This window comes from Plasmodium inui (genome assembly GCF_000524495.1).
Source record: "Plasmodium inui San Antonio 1 unplaced genomic scaffold supercont1.1, whole genome shotgun sequence".
NCBI classification, from domain to species: domain Eukaryota; phylum Apicomplexa; class Aconoidasida; order Haemosporida; family Plasmodiidae; genus Plasmodium; species Plasmodium inui.
In genome coordinates, this window is record NW_008481835.1 from 697,784 (window position 1) to 721,228 (window position 23,445).

The 23,445-nt window shown below is 41.0% G+C and overlaps 2 protein-coding genes across 2 annotated transcripts; both read left to right on the forward strand.

Annotated features, from left to right (window-relative positions):
- Nucleotides 1–3,065: 3,065 nt before the first annotated feature.
- C922_00159 (hypothetical protein) lies at nucleotides 3,066–16,589 on the forward strand (the record flags this gene model as incomplete). The annotated part of the gene is made up of 1 exon (XM_008815776.1): nucleotides 3,066–16,589. One exon carries the CDS (start codon nucleotides 3,066–3,068, stop codon nucleotides 16,587–16,589), a length of 13,524 nt encoding a protein of 4,507 aa, XP_008813998.1.
- Nucleotides 16,590–19,227: 2,638 nt separating this feature from the next.
- On the forward strand, nucleotides 19,228–23,343 carry C922_00160 (hypothetical protein; the record flags this gene model as incomplete). Its single annotated transcript, XM_008815777.1, has 1 exon — nucleotides 19,228–23,343. One exon carries the CDS (start codon nucleotides 19,228–19,230, stop codon nucleotides 23,341–23,343), a length of 4,116 nt encoding a protein of 1,371 aa, XP_008813999.1.
- Between the last annotated feature and the right edge of the window lie 102 nt (nucleotides 23,344–23,445).

The following is a 23,445-nucleotide window of genomic DNA, read 5'->3' on the forward strand; positions in this document are numbered from 1 at the left end:
CCTGGGTTAAATCAAGAGCATTTGGCATTAGGTTAGATATGGGGTTGAGGGAAAAAAAAGGGAGCCAGGAGAGTCAGGGATGGAGGAGATATGAGCACAGAAGCTTTTCTTTGACTGTGATAATCTTATTTTACATGCATAATTTTGAGATTTATAATATATATATATATATTTATATATGTGTTCATTTATTCCTTCATTTATTGAATTTTTTGCAAAATGCCATGATTTAAAAAAAAACAAAAAAAGGATTTTTTGTTTAAATGAGCCCCCATGCATAGTTATTCATATATATATTTCTCCATAACGGATGAGTATAAATAATTGTTTTTTTAAATTGTATTCGTCGATGATTTACCGCATACATTGTATATATATAGATAATTATATGCATGAGATATTTGCATGTTTGATGTTTTTAATGTTTGACGTTTTGATGTTCGATGTTCTTGATGTTTGATGTTTTCGATGTTTTGATGTTCGATGTTCTTGATTTTTGATGTTTGCGTATGTAGATTATTTCAAATTGGCAAAGTTGCGCACTTCTTTGCGTTTTCCTAATGGATAAATATATGTACAAGCATTCGCGCAAAAGTACTTGTATTATATAAGTACATTGTATGTGTATTTAGGTTTCATCCGCGTTGGCATGCACGTTTCAGCGGCCACTAGTGCGTATATATATACCTGGCATATACTTCGTATAAGTGCCCGTGTAAATTTATATATTATATATGCATATATATGTGCACAGATCACGGCTGATCGACCGTGAGAGTATCGCGGAAGATCGTAGCAGATCGTGGCAGATCATACGCATTTACGCGATCACTCATTTGTACTTCGTATATTTGCGCGTTTGCCCATATGTCATTTGCGCATGCTTGTATAAACGACGTATTTTTTCATTTTTATCTTAAAAATGCATTTCCCCACTGTGAACGCAGTGTTGGTACCATAAAGCGCGAATTAAAAAAAAAAAAAAAAAAAAGCACAACTACGTAGAGGCCCGCTCTTACTAAATTATTCATTGAAATATTCATATAATTTTCATATGCATATGTATAAATTAATAAATGGCATTATTGAGAAAAGAGGCCACACAAAAAAGAGCCAAAGAGAAAAATACGCAAAGCCGCGAAGCGTCGAAGGTGACATGGAGTGATATCGAATGATGCTAAACGATGCGATGAGGGCCACGTAATATTGAAGTGAAACGGCACGAAATGGTTTCCATGTCAAGCATACCCATGTGTATGTATGTTATATTCCATATATTTGTACTGTATATATTATATGTATATATATACATATGTATGTTACATGTACTTTTGCGCATGCGCGTCCACCGATAAAAATGAACGCGTGAGAACGCCCTTGATCTTTTAATATCCTTGCACTGCCTCGTACTTGTGGTGTACATTCCAAACCGGACGTGCGGCGCCTGTGTACATATGCATGTGCGTTCATATATGTCAATGCATCATATGCTTTTCCGCCCTGTGCACATTTAAACCACTTCTTAAAACAAGTGAAACGCACCTGTAACAAATATAGTAGTCGAATTAAGTATCACTTTACAGCTAACATGTTACTGAAATGGTAAAAAATCAGAATAGTTCCATATAACTTCACATTTATGCAATTCCCTCCCTTGCAACATTGACACATATACATTATTGTAATCACTGGTATTGTCACTGCCTATGCGCGGCTACTATTACACTAATTGGCATAATTAGCTTAATTAGCGCAATTACCATCGTTGACGTCGTTCCATCATCCTATCGCCCTATCGTTCCATCATCCCATCGTCCTATCGTTCCATCATCCCATCGCCCTATCGTTCCATCTTCCTACCGTCCCATCGTTCCACCATCCCATCGTTACCAGCATTACCACCATTGGTATTAGCTTTTTAATGGCATTTTTTTACTATTACATCATTATCTCCCGCACGCAATCCCCCAAAAATGAACCTCCAAAATTAAGCTTCATCTGATGTATGTATTCATTAACATTCATAGTGGCAAAGCATTTTACTTGATCAGCCGAAAAGAAATTACTCAGTCAACAGTTACTTTTTACCAATTACTGTTTTTCATTTTTCCTTCCTGATGTTTACATGATCCTATGTGAGTGGAGGATATGTGAAGCCTCTCCTCTGGTTCTGGTGATGAAGCGAGGGCGCACGTATGGGTATGTATATGTGAGTATGTAACTATGCAAACGTTTAAAAAACATCTGAACCTATGGCTATGGTGTGATCATATCCCTATGGTGTGAACATATCGATAGTATGTCAACATATCGATAAGCACAGAACACATGTGTATATTCATTTTTAAATGTGCGCCTACGGATACTTGTACATACTCCCGCAACGCATTGGCATAATTCTATCATTTCAAAAATAATCACTATGAAAAAATTGAATTCAACTCATATTTTTTAACATTCGGGAAAAAAAAATAAAAAAAAAACTTTGAGAAAATAACACGGTTCTGCTGTATATATTGCTATCACCAGTCATTCGTGCCCGTTTTGTTAGCCTTTTTTTTTTTTTTTTTTTCCTGCCTTGTGAAAGATACATATTTATTTTTCCCCCTTTCCCTGTTGCATCCTAGTACCATACATATATATGCATAGTTCTGCACGTACGTGTGTACGTATGTATATGCATAAATATATATGTACACATGAGTGCATATGTATGCATATGTACGGAGGTACGAGCCCGTTCGTGAAAGGATGTATAAAGGCGCGAATGTACAAAGGCACAATTTCGAAAAGAACACTTTCACAAATGCAGGATTGTACAAAGGTACAACTGCACGGAGGCACGGATGTGTGAAAGAACGAACTTACAAACCTGCCAACTGCGATAAAGGGGACGACGAATTGGCGAACTTGGCATAGGCGAAAAGCTAATCGAACCGCGAAAAGGCGAACTCTCGAATTCAGCCCATCGCCTAATCACAACCACGCCAAAACACGAATGCATATATGGATGCACGTACAGCACCTCCACGCAACCTATTCATCAATGCCCCACCTGTAAAATAATGAACGAACTAAACTCTGCGCACCTGTCTAGTATTACTTTCATTAATAGTAATGGGGTGATAATCACTACTGAAATTAAAGAGGCCAATAAACAGATCCAAGGAAATATCATAAATGACAATGAAGGTAACTATGCTTTCTGCGATAAAGATTTAGATCATATTAAAAACCTTGTTCTTACCTTAAAACCATTTCACCAGGAATATGAAGATAATATTTTATTTCGCATAAAAAAAAAAGAAGATAGATACAGATGTGAATGGGTTCTATTACTTAAAACGGTTAGGGAAGATTTAATAAAGCAAAAAAATGGTAGCTTCATTGACATAAATCGTAAAAATGATCCTGGACAGTTGCGTGAAGAACCGGGAAATATACGGGAAGAATCCGGACATGTATGCGAAGAACCCGAACATGTATGTGAAGAACCCGAACATGTATGTGAAGAACCCGAACATGTATGTGAAGAACCCGAACATGTATGTGAAGAACCCGAACATGTTTGTGAACCCAAATGGGTTCATCAGAAGGAAGACCAAGTAGAAGAAAAAACTTTTGATTGTACTGATATAAAAGACATTATGGTCAAATACGTTTACTGCATCACCTACTTCGATGATTATATTATTAGATTAAGAAACAAAATTGGCATCGAGTACAATTCCGATAATGACAATTTTTTAAGTGACCTCATTAAAATAAATAACGACTTAACGAGAAAGAAGAACAGAAAATGCGACGAGTTTGTACGTGAAGATGGTCATATAGAGGGCGATGGTAAACTTATTCACCATCGTGACGGAAACAGAAGGGACGCGAAAGTAGGCTTACTGAACGGCGCGTTTGGCCTCACTGGTAGCAGCATCGATGGTGGAAATATTCTTTCCAACGAAAACTTAAGTGGCAATATTCTCAGCAGCGATGACAAGCTTCAAAGTTGTGACCACTGCGATGGCGTATCCAACGCGGATATGACACCAACCATCTCCGATAACGAGGGCCTCGAATTAAGGCAAGAAATATGTGCGAAGAACGGCTCGGCGAAGAACAACGCGGAGAAGTACAACTTACGCAAAGTGGTGAATGGCAATTCCGACGCCAACTCTAACGTCAGCACGTGCATAAGCGCACGCGCCAACGTGTTCCCCAGCGTGAATGCTGACAGAAACGCGGACTCGAATGTTGATATGAATGCTGAGTTGAACGTCCACTCGAATGCAGTCTCGAATGCCCACTGGAACGCCCACTCGAATGTCGACTCGAACACCTACGCTAGTGCTTATGTCAGCGCTGAGACAAACGTGGATGTGAATGCCAATTATGACTACAACAACGAGTATACCTCACTCGAATCGCCCAAAATGGAAGATACGCCCAAGGGACGAGACCTCCAAGCGGCTATAAAAAATTGTGATGAGGAGGAGGATGATGATGAAGAAGAAGAGGAGAGACACTTGAGCTTTTTTAAGAAACACTTTTACAACAAATTCGGATTTGAAAAAAGTAGAAAACTGAAGAAGAAAAATAAAAATACGAAATCACGTACTTTTGCTGTGCAGAAGGAAAATTATAATTATTCTTTCGAAAAGGTAAAAGATAAAATTCGCGAGCTGGAGGAACCCATCTCGGCTGTACAGGGTGAGGGGAGTCTCCCGGCGGACATAAATATCCACGATAGGGGTGACCCCCTCGAAAGGGGAGATAACCACCAAAGGGGTGATGGCCCTGAAAAAAAACAAATCGACAATAGTAAAAGTAGAAATAGCCATAGCAATAGCGACGAGAGCGGGGGCGGCAAGGACGAAAGCGGTGCACCCGTTATGGAGCGGGAAGTGAGCGGTGACAGTGCCGTTACCAATGTACAGAGCGGCGCAGAAGAGAGTGCAAATATTTTAAAAAAAAGCAATAAAGGAAATAATATACTTGTGAACGTGGATAATTTGAGGAGAGAATTAGCCAACTTTTTGAAGGAAAATGAGATAAACGAAAAAAAGGAAGAGGAAGCAGTTACAAATAGGAACTCAAAAGAAAGGCATCATCACGTACGGCATTGTAACAACAATTCGGTTCTCCATGAAAATGTCCACATGCTAAATGAAATTTCGACGGATGCACTGCTAAACATTTTTAGCAAACAGAATTGCAGTGCTGTGAAGTACGATTTTCTTCCCCAGGAGAATTCACATACAGGCATCCCATCATCGGACAGTTTTCAAAGGTTCGTAGAAGACTCTGCAGAGATGCACAAAAAATGGGCACATAGGAGCGACAGCAAAAATGGCATCAGCAGGAATGACAACAGTAGATGTGACAGCCGTAGAAATGACAGTGGTAGAGACGCGAACAGCGTCCATAGTGGCGGAGGCCGCAACGTGAATCGAAGCGGACACGGCAGCACCGCGCATCATGAGAAAAACAGAGCCCGGGAAGGGGCCGAGCCAAATGCCGACTTGGAGGATGAAACCAACATAGAATTAATCAAATTAATTCTGCAGCAACAAATGAGAAATAACTACAGTCTAGGCGGAGGAGAAAGATCCATCGAATGCAGAAGCGATATGTTAAGCAAATACGTGCCATTAAACGTGCACAAAAAGGACTGTTGTGATAAACGATATAAGGAGGAAGAGTCAAGGGAAAATTTATATATGGGCGATAATCTTGGGAGTGATAGAAGGAGAAAGGATAAAAGCTTCCATTCTCATCACTACCATCATCACCGCGACAAATCGTTGGAAAAGGGAAATGGCAGATTGCCCAACATAGCAGTAAGCGAGGAGGAAAAAATCAAGGAGATCTGCATGAACGAAAACGATCATGTCAGTAACAAGATCAGTAGTAGAAGAATCACTAGCAAGGTAATAAACGGCAAAGCCATCAATAGCAGCAGTTGCAACGCTACCGTGAGTCGTAACGGAGACGGTGATATTAACAAATCGAAATACGACTTCCGAAGCAGGAAAAGGAGGGACTACAATAATGATCTCTCCGATTACGTCCATAACAACATGGTGAAGGAAAAAAGAGAGCCCTCAGAAACTAAGGATGAAAAGAGGTTAGCAGATAACTCCCCTTATGAAAGCATCGCAACGGATGTAATAAAATTTATGCTCCAGTTTAACGAGAAGTGTAGGATCGTGAAGACGAAGACAGATATGAACGATAACACGAATAATACAGCTATTAGTAATGACAGCTATGAGGGAAATTACGCCAGTGATGGCTGCGCAAGTAACGACTACAACGATATGTTAAACAGAGCCATATTAAACAATGCCATAGCAGATTTTTTTAAAAATATACCCCGCCGTGAAATGAGCCACATATTAGCAAATAAAGGGGATATTTTTTCCAAAACTGTTAATACCCCCAGAAATGGAAAAGATGATAGTAGGGCACAGATAAAGTGTGGTAATGAACCCAGCTGCTGCAACATGGCGATGAAGGAACTTCAATGGCATTGCAGAAGTGCATGCAATAACACTAATAGCAACAATCACATAAATAACAGTTTCAGTAAATCCAACAGCTTACGTAATGACGACGATGGTTCCCATTTCTTCAGTCACCTGAACATGGCATATATAAGCTTAAATAAATTGTGTAAACAGGCCTTTGATCACCATCTTCAAAGCAGCTCTCCAAGAAATGACACTGAACTTAGGTCCCCACATTGTAATAACATCGAGAATATAATCAATTTGATAAAAGAAGCAATGAGAGGTAACTATGATGACGTGGGAAGTATCCACAGTGGCTTACTGCACAGCGAAAGCAGCAGTAGTAACAAAATAAAGGTAAAACAGGATATTATGAGGAGGCACATAGCACCCCCTTCGGCAGCTACAATTGTTGGAGGTACAAACCACGAAGATAATATTGATTACGATTTTAAGAACGAAATGCTGGTAGATAAGGCAAAAAGTATCATGGTGGAGGGCGGAAAAAGGAAAAGCGATTACCCAAGTGGAAGTGGAGATAATGAAAACAACATCAGAGATGTCAACGAGAATATTGTGAGCAATAATATGATCAACAGCGCGAGAAGTAACAAACAGGCCAGTAATGGCAGTAGTAATAATAGTGGCCTTAAGGGGATTCACACCAAACCGCGCGAAGAAATAAATGCCAAAAATTGCAGCAACGCGTATTATAGCAATAACGACACCAATGATGGCAGTGGTAATAGTGAGACAGATAATTTTAATCATGCGAGCGATGTTCATAACAACAGCGGGCAAGCCTTTAACCTCTCGGAAGAAAATATGGACCTATTGTACAATTATTACCTGCAGGCTTGTAAGAACTGCATGGCGCACACAAAAAAGGGGTTACATAATGAAAAGAGTGACGCGATAGTGGGGGGCATTGAGCCCGAGGGGTATATAAACTGTGCAAATTGCTTCCACCATGCGGGGCATGCGAAGTCGAGTAATATGACCCTGGGCCACAGGAAGAGCAACAATCTGCTAAGCGACAAGGGCAGCACCAAGTACGACACTAGCATCCACAACAGCAAGGCACCAACAAGTAAGAAGCATGACCCGAAGGAAAATGCCAACTACACCAACGGCGGCGGCAACATCAGCGCAATTAACAACATTGACGGTAATAACATCATTGACGGTAATAACGTCATCGACGGTAATGATGAGATCAGTCTGAGCTTTAGTCATAATTATAATAACACAAAAAGCGTCACGGATCAAGTGAATAGCTTCTTTCACAATTGCCTTTGCAATATGAAGAGCATGAACGACATGGCGCTGTATGACAACCTGGCCAGTGTCGAAAATGAGAACGATGCCGGTAAGGACATTAGCGGTAGCTGCGATAACCGCAGTAGCGATCGCGCCAACAAGTGCGATCGTGTCGGCAGCAGTAGCAGCCATGACAACAGAGGTACCGGCTGTGTTAACAGAGGTAACAGCTGTGTCGACAGAGGTAACAGCTGTGTCAACAGAGGTAGTAGCCGTGTCAACAACAGTACGTATGACCAAATCTTATATCACATACAGAACAGCCTCAAAATTGGCAGCAACGCGAAAGGTTGGGACGAACTATTGAACGAAATCTTGAAATCAAATGAAGAGCAGCACCAACGGTATCACAAGGGGAACGTCAAAGGGAACGAACTAATTGAACTTAGCGCTCTGCAGAATGTCCAGTCCAACAATTTGTTAAAGGCAATAAGGTGGAACGACGTGTTTGACAGTCATACAGTGGCGGCAACTTGTGGCTCAGGTGGAGTGAAGGGTCTAAACCGGCTGAACAGTATAGACCTGCTCAACAGTCTGCACCGAATGAACAACGTGAACTGCACCAGAGACAGCGACAAAGTGGAAGCCTTCCAAAAATTCGACAGCGACTTTAGTGCAGTGATGAAGAGGTATGAAAATAACGAAATTCCCAGAAACTATCAGAGGAGCATTATGAAAATTGTAGAAGAATTTAGCAGCAAGAGGAACTCGGATTTTCATTCTTATGAAGTAGGAGGCACTGGTGAAAATTCCAGCGGGGAATACACAGAAGAGGATATTTTGAAGGCCATTTTGATTAACATGATAAAGGAACTGTCTACTTCGAAAGGTGAGAGCTCCTTTCCCCGGGGGGCATGTACGTCAAAGAGTGCCCGTGGGCGAAGCGGCTGCATCGGAAACAGGCATCGTGGGCACTCCCGGCATAATAAGGGCCACATCAGAGATGGAAGTCACGGGATTCGCGAAGAGACCAATCGGCACAGTATCCACGGGATTCGCGAAGAGACCAATCGGCACAGTATCCACGGGATTCGCGAAGAGACCAATCGGCACAGTATCCACGGGATTCGCGAAGAGAACAACCCGCACAGAGATCATGACAGGCATAATGATCATAACGGGCATAACGGGCATAACGAGCATAACGGCCATAACGGCCATAACAAATATAGCAGACGCAACAGCCATAGCAGCTGCAGCAGGCAAGCTAGCAGTGACAACAATGGAAGCAATAACGAGTGCAGCAGTGTCTTTACGTCCAATTGTGACGGTAGAAAAAAAAATTCATCCAGCCAAAAAAAAAAAAAAAACACAAATCAGAACAATACAACAAGTGCTAACGCGACATATAGTTATTTCCCCAACAGTATGAACAGCAACATCAGCTTCCAAACCAACGTAGATGCCGTCAACAACATATACAATAATCTTGTCATCAAAAATAACATAAGTAACTCCAATAATTATTACAGTAACTATTGCCAGAATAATTTTATCAATATTAATAATTGCGGGGGGAACAATTATTTTTATAATAACAGTAGGGCCAGTAAAAGCGAGAGCAACGCTTTGGAAGAGGGTCAACTAATGCCAGATGACATAAACATACGGAGCAGTGTACCATGCACGTCAAACAACAATATTGACTTTAATGCCCCCAGCAATATAATTAGGAGATTACAGAAGCAGAATATTAGTGCATTCCACATGTCTGAGTTTCAGCACCCACACAGCGACGCGCTCTCCGTGTACGAAAATAACAGCTGCGATCATAGCAAGCCCCGTGACGGGTGCTCAATTGGTGGAAGCGCACTGGATGCGAATGCAAACGATCCGAGTGCAAACGATCTGAGTGCCAACGATCTGAGTGCAAACGACCCAAGTGCCAACGACCCAAGTGCCAACGACCCAAGTGCCAACTACGATAGCTTCAGCCATGTCAATGCGAATGAGGTAAATTCGGACCGACGCAGAAGCGACCAATTCAGAAGTGACATGCTACATGACTACAAGATGAACATGAATGAGGCCAACGCGGATGACACGAACATGGACGAAACGAATATTGAAGACCCAAACCTCTTCAATGCAAACCTCTACGAGGAAAATATTTTCGATGCAAACATTGGATCCACGAACATCGGTGACGTCAATCTTGACATGGACAATCTGTATAGCGGCAATGTGTACAGTGGAAATTTGTGCGGAGGTGACATCTACACTGAAGAACTCTACGGCGATAACCTTTGCAGTGAAGACACTTACAGCGGTAACATCTACAGTGGTGACATTTACACGAGTAACAACTTCAACCAAACCGATAACAGTGACCACACCAACAATGATGAGGCAAACGACGCTGAGGCCAACTATGACGAGGCCAACTATGACGATGCCAACTATGACGATGCCAACTATGACGAGGCCAACTATGACGAGGCCAACTATGACGAGGCCAACTATGACGAGGCCAACTATGACGAGGCCAACTGTGACGATGCCAACTACGACGAGGCCAACTATGACCAGGCCAACTATGACCAGGCCAACTATGACCAGGCCAACTGTGACGAGGCCAACTATGACGAGGCCAACTATGACGAGGCCAACTGTGACAAGGCCAACTGTGACAAGGCCAACTGTGACAAGGCCAACTGTGACGAGGTTAACTATGACGAGGTCAACTATGACGAGGTCAACTATGACGAGGTCAACTACGACGATAATAATAACAATACGACTAACGACATGCAGGAGGACGAAGAAACGCTGCTCGTACAAGGGGACACTATCTTGATGCACAAGGAGGGAGAAGATGAGGAAGCTCAGAAAAACGAAACTCACTCCAACCTTAACGAAGAGCATGCAAAATTTGATCAATTCAAAATCGTGCAAATGGAGAACTGGGAAAATAATCTCAAAGGAGGCAACATTTATGACCATGATGATTTTTCCCAGATGGAAGAAATGGGCATTTGGAAAAATGAAAGCGTCAAGGATGAGCAGGGCAACGCGGTTGCGGATACGATACATCCCAGTTTTGATTACAGCATTCGCAATGTTGACTATTCTGAGGACAACGCCCATTATCCTCGCGAGAACGGCGATAATTATGGCGGCAACGGGGATTATTATAGCAGAAACGGAGATTATTATAGCGCCAATGGAGATCATTACAGCGGCAACGGAGACCGATGGAACGACAATTTGGATGAGAGTGGCACCAAAGTTGAGTACCAGCCTGACGACCACTTCCACGCGCCAAGGTCGGGGGAGGACGAGGCGAACCCGAGCAACGGCCTACCAAAGATGATGAAGAAGATGGAATGTTTCGACGAGTTTCAAATGATGAATAAAGAAAAATATGCCTTCATTTTTAACTCAAATGTGGAAGATTATTATGTATCCGTTTCTGATGCATCAAGTTATGCGCACAGTGGTGGCGTGCTGGATGACGGCAGTGACGAGAAGCATAACGTGCCAAATGGATTAGACGCAGAACTGAAGGAGGAAAAATATATCACTTTAAGGGACACACTCTTGGAAAAGAAAAGAATCCATATTTTTCACGATCCGATTGTAAGGAACCTTCACCAGGCGGATGAGACGAATGGCTCACTGTCCATGGATATAAAAAATTTAACGCAGAGTGATCTGAAAGAATTGCTATTCCAGAAGATGTGGTACAGGATCGCCATGAAGAGGGAGGAGCAGGAAGAAAAGGAAGAAAAAAAAGAAGAGGAGAAGGAGCAAGTAGAGGTCGAGAAGAAGGGAGAAGAAGAAGTAGAAGCAGAGGAACCCCCGCAGCGTCAACCGATGCAGCATGAAGAACGCCAATCGGAGAGTAGAAACACCCCCGCAACGAAAGAAAAGGATAAGAATCCCATGGTCCAAGATTTATACTACGATGATATGAACACAAATGGGAATAGAAATAGAAATGCAAATACAAGTGCAAATGGAAGTACAAATGGATGTGCGCATCCAGAAGTGACCAGCAGAAGCAACGTGTACAATAGCTTCTCATCGTACATCTCCCTGAATATAAATTTCTTCTGTCTGTTTGACGATATGTACGATAATTTTTTTAAAGAAGATTTTGAGGATCGGGAAAAAATGCTGAAAATTCTCAACCTAAATAGGAATCTCTGCTACAACCAACTGCTCATGTTTTATAAGAAGAAAATATTCTTCGAGTGCAAAAATGAGAAGGATTCTAATCTTTCTTTGGATTGTTTACCTGCCTATGACGGTTCAACCCGTAGCTTAGAACAGGCCAAAGGGAGCATCACTAACAGTGGCAGCAAAAGCAACTGCAACAGCGGAAGTAACCTCCTTCATGGAAGAAGCAGTGAAGTGATGCCCTACTCAAGTGATCAGAAGAATAATACCATGCCAGTGGACAAGAGCACTTCTTTTGATGTCCCCAACAGTAAAGATAACCTGGTCCCAAACGAGCTGTACAACGGGATTGCCCATAAAGGGGATGTAGACACACTCATTAAGAGTAGCATGGAGGACAAAGAAATCATTCAGAACTCTGCTGGCCAGTATGGTGTGAGCAAGGAAGAATATGCAGACTGTCCCCTCATCCGACTTAAGGAAGAAATGTTCTGCTTTAAGAAGGTAATAAATCAGCTGAGAGATTTCCAAAGCATCATTAATAACAAGATTGATCAGAAGGATAAAAATTACATGGGTGAAGTAAAGTTTGAGGATGATAACCTCGATTTAGGAGGAACAACTCTGCTTGGAAAAATGGAAGAACTAGACATCGATGAGAAAAAGCGAAGAAGGGGAAGCATCCCGTTTGACGCTGTCACCATCAACGAAAAGGATTACCAAGGTGTGGTAAAAGACGAGCTGAAGTTTGCACATGGAATGGTGCAGAAAGGTCAAAGGATGGAAGAATACTACACCACAGCAGCTATTCCGAGTGAGAAGAACTTGGTTCCCAAAAAAGTATGTGACCAAACGGAAGAACAGAACATCAAAAATGACATCCCTTTTAAGGTTGACGAAGAATGCAAGTCCGCATTGAAAAATAAAATAATAAAATCGAAAGAGGAGAAGGTGAAGTGTGATACCAAGGAGAAGCTTGAGGAAGGCAAAAGGAATGTGGACGCGTATGACGGATATGTCAGTGAAAATTCGTTTGACAGCGACCATGCCCATGAGCTGGTAAAGTGTGTGCTACAGTCCGGAGTAGAGAACAGCTACAGTGCTGACATAAGTAGTTACCACCATTGCAGTGGTGACTACGATGATGGAAGCTTCCACATGGAGACGCACACAGCTAGAGGCAACGCACCCATCGAATTCGAAATAAATGTCGACTCCTCCATGGAGGAAAACGACGTCATGTTTAAATTTATATATCACAAGATTAACTGCATACGGAATAACATGTGGACGCAGAGCATTGACGAGTTGCAGAATGAAGAAATGCAGGAGACGCTCCGAAAATGTCGCAAAAGGGGCGGCAGACGGAGGGGTACAGCATGTGACTCCGACGATAGGTACACGGATTACAAAGTGATGAAGGACGAAAAGGAGCACTGCGGACAAGAGACAATACTACCAATGTCGAAAGAAGCAAACACACATCTGACAGAAATAAACAGGAGCAATGCCAACGACATATACTACTTCAACATTTACACAAATCTGTGGGAAAACATAGACCTGAATGTGAGTCACAAATTATTGGAATCACTACAGGTGAAAAAAAAAAGGATTAATAAATACTATAATAATAATTCCTACCAAGACACAAAATTTATAACCTTCACCGAATGGAACCTGTACAATTTGATCATTTCGAAAATTTACAGAAGCTTCGATGTGAAGAAATTTGAAAAGTACCAACTGAAGGTTTACAATATGAAGAAATTCCACTATGAGCTTAAAAAAAGAGGTACGTACAATTTTGGTATCAAAATTATTGGAGATTCGAATGGCAGAACAAGGGATGATGTTGGAGGCCCGTGTAGAGGAAGTAGAGGTGCCAAAGGCAAAGGGCACAAGATCGATGAGGAAGATAATAATAAGAACAGCCGGAAGTGGAAAAATTCTGATGATTATTCAGACCTTAATTATGATGATGACGATTACGATGATGATAATAACAATAATAGTAATAATGATGATGATTATTACATGGAAGACGGAGACGATGAATATCAGTTTGAGGGACACGAAGACTATTTGGAGGAAGACGTCGAAGAGGAAGAAGAAGAACTAATGGATGACGAGGAGGGACCGAAGGAGCAAGACCACAACGAATTCGAGGCGGAAGAGGACGACACGAATGATTTTGTATTTATAAATGCGGGCGCAGTAAACTCCAGAGACACTAAGGATACCAAGACGGGTGACAATGTAACCCAACAGGATGGCGAAAAGAACGTCCCAATGATAGCCAAAAATTTTAGAAGAAGCAAAGGAAACAGTCAAAACAGCCGGAGTAGAACCTTCTGCAAAAGCAAGCGCCAGAACGGAAATAGATTATGCATTAGCAACAAGGATTATCAAATGTATAATAATAGTGCCGACCAGAAGGTTCCAAACGAGATGAGCGAAGACAAAATTACCATAGTTACCAGCGAAGAGATGGTGTGGAATGAGAAAATGAAAAATGCATTCTCCACAGGTGAGGAAAAGCAACCCCTGGAGGAGGGAGAAGATACTAACAAGAGAAACACAGGCATGTCTTTGAGAAGGAAGAAGAGAAACAGCGTGCTAAGCGGAGACTCAACAGAAAACAGTTCCATTAAGGCCAATAAGAGGAAAAACAAAAAGTTGAAAGTTAGCGCAAAGGTGGATATATATGCCGAAAAGGTGATAAACCCAGGCGCCATGCATGTTAGAAGTGGTCGCTTAAGGAACGCCGCCGCCAGCAAAGGAAGTAGCAATGGACACAGCCGAAACAGGAAAGTACAAGTATTCAAAAAGAGAGTAAGTCGAAGAAGGAACTTCAACCCCTTGGTGGATAAGAAATCGAATGTATACCACCTGATACAGCTCCCAGATTATGCAAGCCACAAGGAATTGATAAAAAGCAAAAATGACTGTCTACCCACGTATATACTACAGTACGAACAATTAAAGAAAAACGAATGCATCTTCTTTAACTTACAAAGCCATTACAACAATTTTATTAATAACGTGTACCATTTTGCTGTCAGCTATGAGCAATCTTTGAGGCACAACGAGTACTTAAATAATACACTGAATAATCTCAAGGCCAGATTGTACATTAAGAGGTTGTGCCTTAAAAAGAATGTAACCCTCAGGGATAATTTATTCGATGTGTGCAACACATATTTTAACGACATGTACACTTACGACTCGGTGAGCAGTACGTATGTTTTGTATAAGACTAAGCAGCTAAGAATGAACAAAAAAGAGAAGACAATAGACAATCAGGACTACTACAGCATGTATGTGAACGACTACCTTGAGAATGAGTTGCTGAACAAGCGGAAAAGGAGCAAAAAGAAGTGCGAGGCGAATGTGCTTTACGATGGAGATGCCACGGGGGTGAAGAAGTTGCCCCTTTTGTGCCACCAGGAAGAAGGCTACGAAGGGAGGGTCGGTTACTCAGAAGCCAGTGGTTATCCACAGGGAAGCGGTTACGAAGTGGGAAGTCGTTACGACGTGAGAAGCGCTTATATTGGGATAAACGACTGTGCTGAGCGGGATGATTCCGAAGAGGCAGCCTCATACCAAGAGGTCTTTGCATATAAGGCGGCCAACCAATACGAACTGGTTAACCATTATGGAAGTTCATTCCAGAACGGGAATGAAATGGATGACCAAGGGGAAATGGCGCGAAATGACCACATAGAGGGAGGACGAACTAGCCACGAGGATAGCATGTACGTAGCGCGCAATACATACCATATGCAGAGTGTGCAGGTCCATGATAAGAACAGTGGCGATGGAAGAGACGGCAACCAGGGAAACGTGGACTACATGGGCGAAGACTACATTAACCGGGAGAACTTCATAAACTCCCTAAATCGCGTGCAACGGATGAGCAATGGGAGCAGGGGCCACATCCACGGAGCGGCAGAGCTCGCCCGCGGCGACCTCGAACTGTGCAGCCAGCTGAAGTACGTGAACTACTTTCTTGACAACGTACAAGACGATCATCATTGCAACAATGGCAGATGCAAAAGTGTCATGTCCTTCAGCGAACGAGCGATCGAACAGGACTTAGGGGACATGAACCACGAACCGGAGCAGGAGAACCAACACGAGCACGACTGGCAACGGGAAGATCAGCGGGACTACCAACGGGAATACCAACGCGACTACCAACGGGAATACCAACGCGACTACCAACGGGAATACCAACACGACTACGAAGAGGACTACCAACACGACCAGGACGAGCACTTGGGGGGAACGAACACCTTTAAGCCAAATCAAAACAGGGCCTTTCCACTCGAAGAATTAAGCACATACAGCAATCATTTTGACGACGAAAATGATAAACCCCATTTTAATAAAACGAATGGACATTTTTTTAACTATTACGAGCAGAATGACCATAACAATGATGACCATAGTGACAACAATAATGACAATAATAATGACGATAATAAAGACAATGACGATGACAGTGACAATAAGGGGAATTTTTTCCAGGAACCCGAAAATGGGAAAAATAAAAATTACAGCGCGAATAACAAAGAGTTTTATTTTAATGGCAGCGTAAACCACGATGACATAATCCAGTATATTGATATACAGTAAGTAGCATCCTCTCTGGTTTGGGAAGTACATTTGGACACATGTATATTAGCCTTGCAAGTATCATGTGCGGATACGCATATACGTGCCATAATCTTACATGTGTGTTGTCCATATGTACTTGTGTTTATGTGTGTAAATTGGCTTTTTTTTTTTCTTTTACTTTTTTTACGTCATTTTTTAATATCCTTTTTAATCATCCATTACTATTTTTTCTTTTTTTGATGATAATTATTGTAATGATGATATAATTATTATTTTTCCTTTTTTTTTTTTTTTTTATCGTCCGTTTCTTTTGATAAATCCCCAAGAGATAGTAGCTTATCCCTTTTTCGCTTTTTTTTTTTTTTTTTTTTTAAGTGTACTTTTATAAGTATAATGTACCATACTTGGACAAGTATGTTTTATCATATCGAGTTATATATCTCCTATCCAGAGATAGAGATATTTGTTGCATATAATATATTTAATTATTAATCATAGAAAAAGTTGCGCTGCATTTTTACGCGTACTGTGTGTATATTTACAACCTATACATGTGCACGCTTATTTTAGTGGCCGCGATTTTTTCCTATTCAATATGAATTTCTTTAAAGCTATTACAATTTTTTTAAAAAAAATCCATTTCTTTATTGAAAATGAATGGTTACTCTTTTGTCAAATTGGCGCTTACGTTAGTGTCTATACAAATAGGTGCACTCGCGGCGTAACCGTGGTTACCTACTCCCAGTTTAAATTTTACATTTTCTGGAGAGCTTCAGTCGGGTCTTTCTGCATACCCAAGTATTTATCCACTTGAAAAATTATGTAGCCATTATTAGGGGATAGACACATCCGCATGGCGAAACTGCTTCCATCACCTTTTGCAAAATTAAAGGAGGCCTCTCCCATTCGTTTGTAGACCAATAAACGTGTTCTGCCCACCTCCCCATGTAGTACCATTTTTAATGGGCAAAATTATCCAGCGCGAAATTCCTTTCTCGGCACGTTTCCTTAATCCCTTTTGAAGTGCGCACCGGTGGCTAACTCGTTTAGCAATTTCGTCCATTCGTTTATGCGTCCATTCTTCTATTCATTTTTGCCTCGCGACGAAATAATCACACGCGTCTGTCCTATTTCTCGAAACGCGTCCTCAGCATGTAAGGCGAAGTGAAAACGACAGAATCGTTCTGCCTTTAAGCGTGTGCCCAAAGCGCGTTATTTACATCGCGTGCGTCATTTTGTTCGTGTGTTTGAGGAGCGTTTTTTTATTCTTTATCCCTACATCGGTGCGCGCTTGTGTTTGTTATGTTCGCGCATTATTTTTCTCTTTTTTTTTTTACTCGGATCGGCAGCACGCAAAAAGAAATATTCCTATCAACATTACATTCCGTCTTCGCAAGGCATATTCAAAAAAAGTGGAAAGGTTATTTATACATTCGCATGCATAAAATATGTGTATGTGGGTACGTCTCTTTGGTAGCCCCTCTCCATTTTGAAATATTCAACGAGAAAGTGCGTCCTTTTGCAATGGGGGAAAAATATACATAAAAAAGGGACACACAAATGAGAAACTTCATTTTACTATTCCTGTCATTAATGGCGAACGTCAACTCATGACAATTAGGGACAAGTGTGCCAAAAAAAAAAAAAAAACATCAAAACATTAAAACATATTTTTTGTTAGCTTCCCACGAATTGGGCTTTTTTTTGTACATTTCCCGTGCCTTAAAGGTGGCATCTTTTTCTTGCTGCATTGGAAAAAACACTTTTGGCATTTCTCCTCAAGAGTGATATACCCTTTTTCAAATATGATTGGACCGCATTTTTTTTCCTTTCAAATTTACGCCCTTTCGTGAAAAGAACGAGATAGGGAAAATAGTCCCAGGTAATAAAAGCGATTACCGAGGGGCCAAGTGCTGACACGCAAGTGGGGCACGCACAAATTTGTATAATATGCGTACACGTATATATATCATTTTATTTACTTATCCACGTGTTTGGGCCACGCTTCCCTTGCGCTTGAATTGATAAATTTGAAAAATAGCATCGTGAAAATTGCGGAGAATTTGCAAGAAAAAATTGACGTCTGCGTTGAAAATTTCGCCACATTTTTCGCCGCATTTTTCACGGCAAGTCTCACCACAGTTCGCGTCGCCTTTTTCCCCATTTTTTTTCCTTGCCCTCAACCTCGTCATTTTTCCTTTCACGAATGCTTAAACTGCGTTTTTTCATTTTTTAAGGTTTCTTTTTCTTTTTCACTTACGGATAATTGTAAAAATGAGAAGCACGCCGAAAATAATTTTTCTTCTCCTTTCGATTTAACGTAACAGAGGAATTTTGCTCATACCTGAGGGCATAAACGAACATATGTAATGACTTTACGGGCGCGCACGTGTATGTATAATTCCGTATGTGAGGATTCGTACGTTCATATATGCATACGTTTGTGTTCATACCTTTGTGTTCATACGCTTCTTTTCATACGCTTATATGTATGCATGTACGTACGCACGTGATTACGAAGGGTTAACTGAGAAGTGGTGAATCCAAAGGGGGACACCCAAGCTGTGAGCTGCAAAAAGGAGGGGGGTGCCGCTTTGCAAACGTGAGGAAAGGAGAAACAATTGGCAACAAATGTAAGCAGAAAAAGAAAAAAAAAATGAAAAAAATATTTTTCTGCTTCCTACTCGTCATTGGCAACTCAGTGACTCTTCATTGCAGTGGTGGCGATGATGAGCAGAGAGTGGCTTTTGAGAAAAATGTGAATACAGAAAAGGGGGCAGAGGAAAGGCTTATTAACAGGGATGTGTGCGGCAGTGGGAATGACACCATTTGTGGGTCGGCCAAGGACCGTACTTTCCGAATACTAAATTCGGGCGCAAATGGAAGTAGCCACGGGAATGGCGACGGAAGCAACTCGTACGACAGTGACGACTCGGATGATGACGATGACGAAGATGAAGAAGATGATGAGGAAGAAGACCAAGACAGAGACGAGAACAACTTTGAAGTGCCCATAAACTGCACAGATGGAGAGTGCCTAAACTCCATGGACGATATCAACAAAATAATCGATGATAAAAAAAAAAAATTAAAAAACAGGAAAAAGAGAGGTAAACCTGTGCAGATAATAAAACCAAATGTAAACCATACCGAACTGATAATCATTGAAGAAAATTTAGAAATTCTGAGAAGTATCGAAAAGCCAATCGCCGTCGTATCCGTTTTGGGAGACATGCACACAGGGAAGTCCTTCCTCCTAAATTTACTCAACGAACACGTGGTGAAGGACTTAAGTAAAAGTGAAAAAAATATCGAAAGAGGATTCAAAGTAGGAAATGACATCACGGCGAGTACATATGGGATATGGATTTGGTCAGAGCCAATTAAAATCACCGTAGGAAAGTTAAAAAAAATGTATGACTATATTGACAAGAATTTCACCAACTTTGTAAAAAATTATGAATACGAGAAGGATGAATATAATGAAGAAATTATCGATTTGCTGAACTTGTACAAAACAGACGATTGGATTGCCAAAATTGACGAGTTAAATTTGGACGAGTCGGAAGAAGTCAATTTAATCCTAATGGATACACAGGGATTGAACAGCCCAAATGTGAATAAGCGGTATGACGAAATATTGTATGCCCTTACGAATTTAATATCGACGGACATTATCTTTCTCACGATGAAGATGATTAACAATAAGGACTTGGAATTTATAGAAAACATCACCAAGGATGCCAATCTGTTTATGCTAAGAGCGTACACCCGATCCAACGGATCCACTTTTTCTATAAAGAAAAATAATTTTGACAAAATTTTGGACCATATGGATAACATAGAAAATAACTCTTTAATATTGGAAAGCATCGCTTCTAAGAATCTGATGTGGGTTGTCCACGATTTTAGTCAACGGCTGGACGTGCGGAAGGGGAAGCTGTGGCTCGACATTTTGTTAAACTCCGACCGGAGAGACCTAGACATCAAGTATTGGAAGAAAATCATATCGAATAAGAGCAAGGAGAAGTACGACGCGTATACGACGAAGCAGAAAAAAATCGCCTACCTGAGTTACTCCGATGGTGGGGGTACTGCAAACCATGCTGCTGACCAGAATGGCAGCGCCGTGGCGGAGACATCCTCCAACTACAAATTGAACGTTTTGTACAAAAACATAGACTGTGTATTGCTCCGAAATATGTACAACAACAAGGAGTTCGATTTTACGAATGCAAATTTGGCCGACCTGAATGATGAGTATAAAAATGACGTGATGCTACTAAGATATAAAATTTACCTCCGGGCCCTGCTGTTCCCAAAGAAAACGTATTCTACTGTGCAGATGAATTACTTAATGGCAAAAATCAGGAAGGAGCGCGAGATGCGCAATGAAAAGGAGCAAAAAGGAGGCGCCGCAAAAAAAAAGAGTGATGAGGAAGAGAATAGCAGCAGTAGTTACGGCAGCGAGATGAGCAACAGATACATGTCGGGGCATGACGTGTACGATTTTATCACATTCTTAGTCCGATCAGCTAACCAAAACCTCTTCACAAATGTCAATCAATTTTTTAAACAGTTCAAAATTAACAGGGCAGAAATTAGCAGAAACGATTTGGTATTTCTGTACAAAAAGTATCTCCTCCAATTTATGGAAAATGAGGATGTCGAATTTATTAGCTACCTGAACGACGAGGGGGATGACTTGGCAGCCAATCTGGGAAACAAATTCAATTCACATGAGAGGAAGACCACCTTCGAAGAGGATGAACTCTTCAGCGACGACTTCTCGGAGGAGGAAAGAAAAACCACAGAGGAGCGAACAGATACGTATAAGCTCCCCCCACTACTAAACGAAATTAGAAAGTACGAAGAACTCATAAGGGAACAAATTTTAAACATTTGGTATAAGTACACAGAGAGCGATTTCCATGATGATGAGGAGAAGGAGCTAATAAAAGATATCGAAGCGAATTTGTATGAAAGGTTGGACCAGATAAAAGAAGAAATGATCCAGTTGGGAGAAGCCAACATTAAGAAGTTCTGCAAAATTGCATGTGAAGATGCGTTGCAAATTGTCGTCGAGGACATCAAAATGAAGAGCGACCAGTACCCGATCAAGCAGAAAGATCTTATGAACTTCTTCGAATCGGTTAGCTACAATTTGTTAAAGTATTTGGAAAAAAAACTCTCCAAAAGTTCTGAGAAATTAGATCTCATATATTATAAGGATGAAATTTGCAGCCCCTTGATAAATAGCACCTTCCAAGAATTTTACTATTTAAAAAAAAAAAACATTACTTTGAATGAAAGCCGTCTCAAGTCTCATTTTTCCAATGCCGTGTCAAAGGGGAAGGAAATCTTTGAAATACTGGCAGAAAGCACCGATAATATAACTGAATATTTCAAGAGCAAGAATTTGTTCTATGCCATTTTGGACAAGTGGAATGCGGAAGCGGTTAATGCCTACATGATCGCCTTGAGCGATTTTTCAAAGGAGGAAAAAGAAATCAGTGACGAATATCTAATCATTCTTGACAACGATGTAAAAATTTTGAAGCAGAAGGCCATGGAGAAATGGCACAACCATTGTAAGGACAAAACTAGCGCTCTCTTCAACATGCATAAGGGAAATTTGAAGAAAAATTTCCTCGAAAATTTTAACTTCCCACTGGACGAACTAGTACTACAGGATATCTTCCTAAGTCTTAAGGGACAGGAAGAACTCAAGTACATGGATATCTACTGCGCCAATGAGGAGTCCTGGCAAGGGGAGTACAAAAAATTTCTCCTACTAACCGATGAGGTGTACAAATTTATAAAGGATGAAAATTTGAAAGCTATTCAGATAACCTGTCAGCAGCCATTGGACGATTTAAAAAATGGAATAAGACATGAAATCCATAAGTACTACCTGTGGAGGTCTCTAAAGAATGAACTGTATGGTAGAGCTCTGGTTGTACTGTCCAGTAACATTGAAAATATCTATCTAAAAAATCAGAGGGAAAACAAGATACGGCCATCTATAGAGGAAAATCTGAGCACGAAAAATACACATTATAGGAAAATTTCGAAAGAATTAATGAGTAAAGTCATCAACAGATGGTTAAATAATGACATATACAATATATACTATCCTATTATCAGGAAACAGCTGATTCAGAAGATTATTTGCTACTTGGGGATGCTCATTCTGTTCTTCATCACATGTCTAGTGTTGTACTTTAAAAAATTTCACATGAGTTTTTTCTTCTTGATAATAATTTCGCTGTTTATGATATTTGGATACGCTCAGATATCGCTGTACGTGAAGAAGTTCTTCCGACATGTCGTCTTCTACTTTTACGAAGGAATTGCCAACGTGTTTGGAACGGAGGGGGCCATCATTTTCACCATTCTGTTCATCAGCGTAACGGCTATCTACCTGTACAATTATCACATTGTCAGGATTAAGAATAAAGTGGCAAAAAATACAAAGAAGATTTTCCAGTCTCAAAATCTTATGAACCTGTCAGGCATGAATGGATTTAAAGATATCAATGCCAACCCCAAGACGAGAATATTCAAACCGAATATAATGAAGTACTCCGATTACGACAATAGGGATGGAAAATACCTCACGTCCAACCTCACGCAGGATTACAAGATGCACAATGATGCCTCTCAGTTTATGGACCTTAAGAGTAGGGCAAATCGAGTCAGCAAGATGGACGACTATCCCCCGTATAACAACAACCCGAGCAAGTTTCAGCGGCGCTCCTACTTGGATTAGTGCGCCTAGGGGGGGAGGCGGCTCATTGGTGGAGCTACCCAGCGGACGCTAAAAAGGGATAAATGTTTCTCTACGTAACTTCTATCCCCCTTTTGTTGCCTT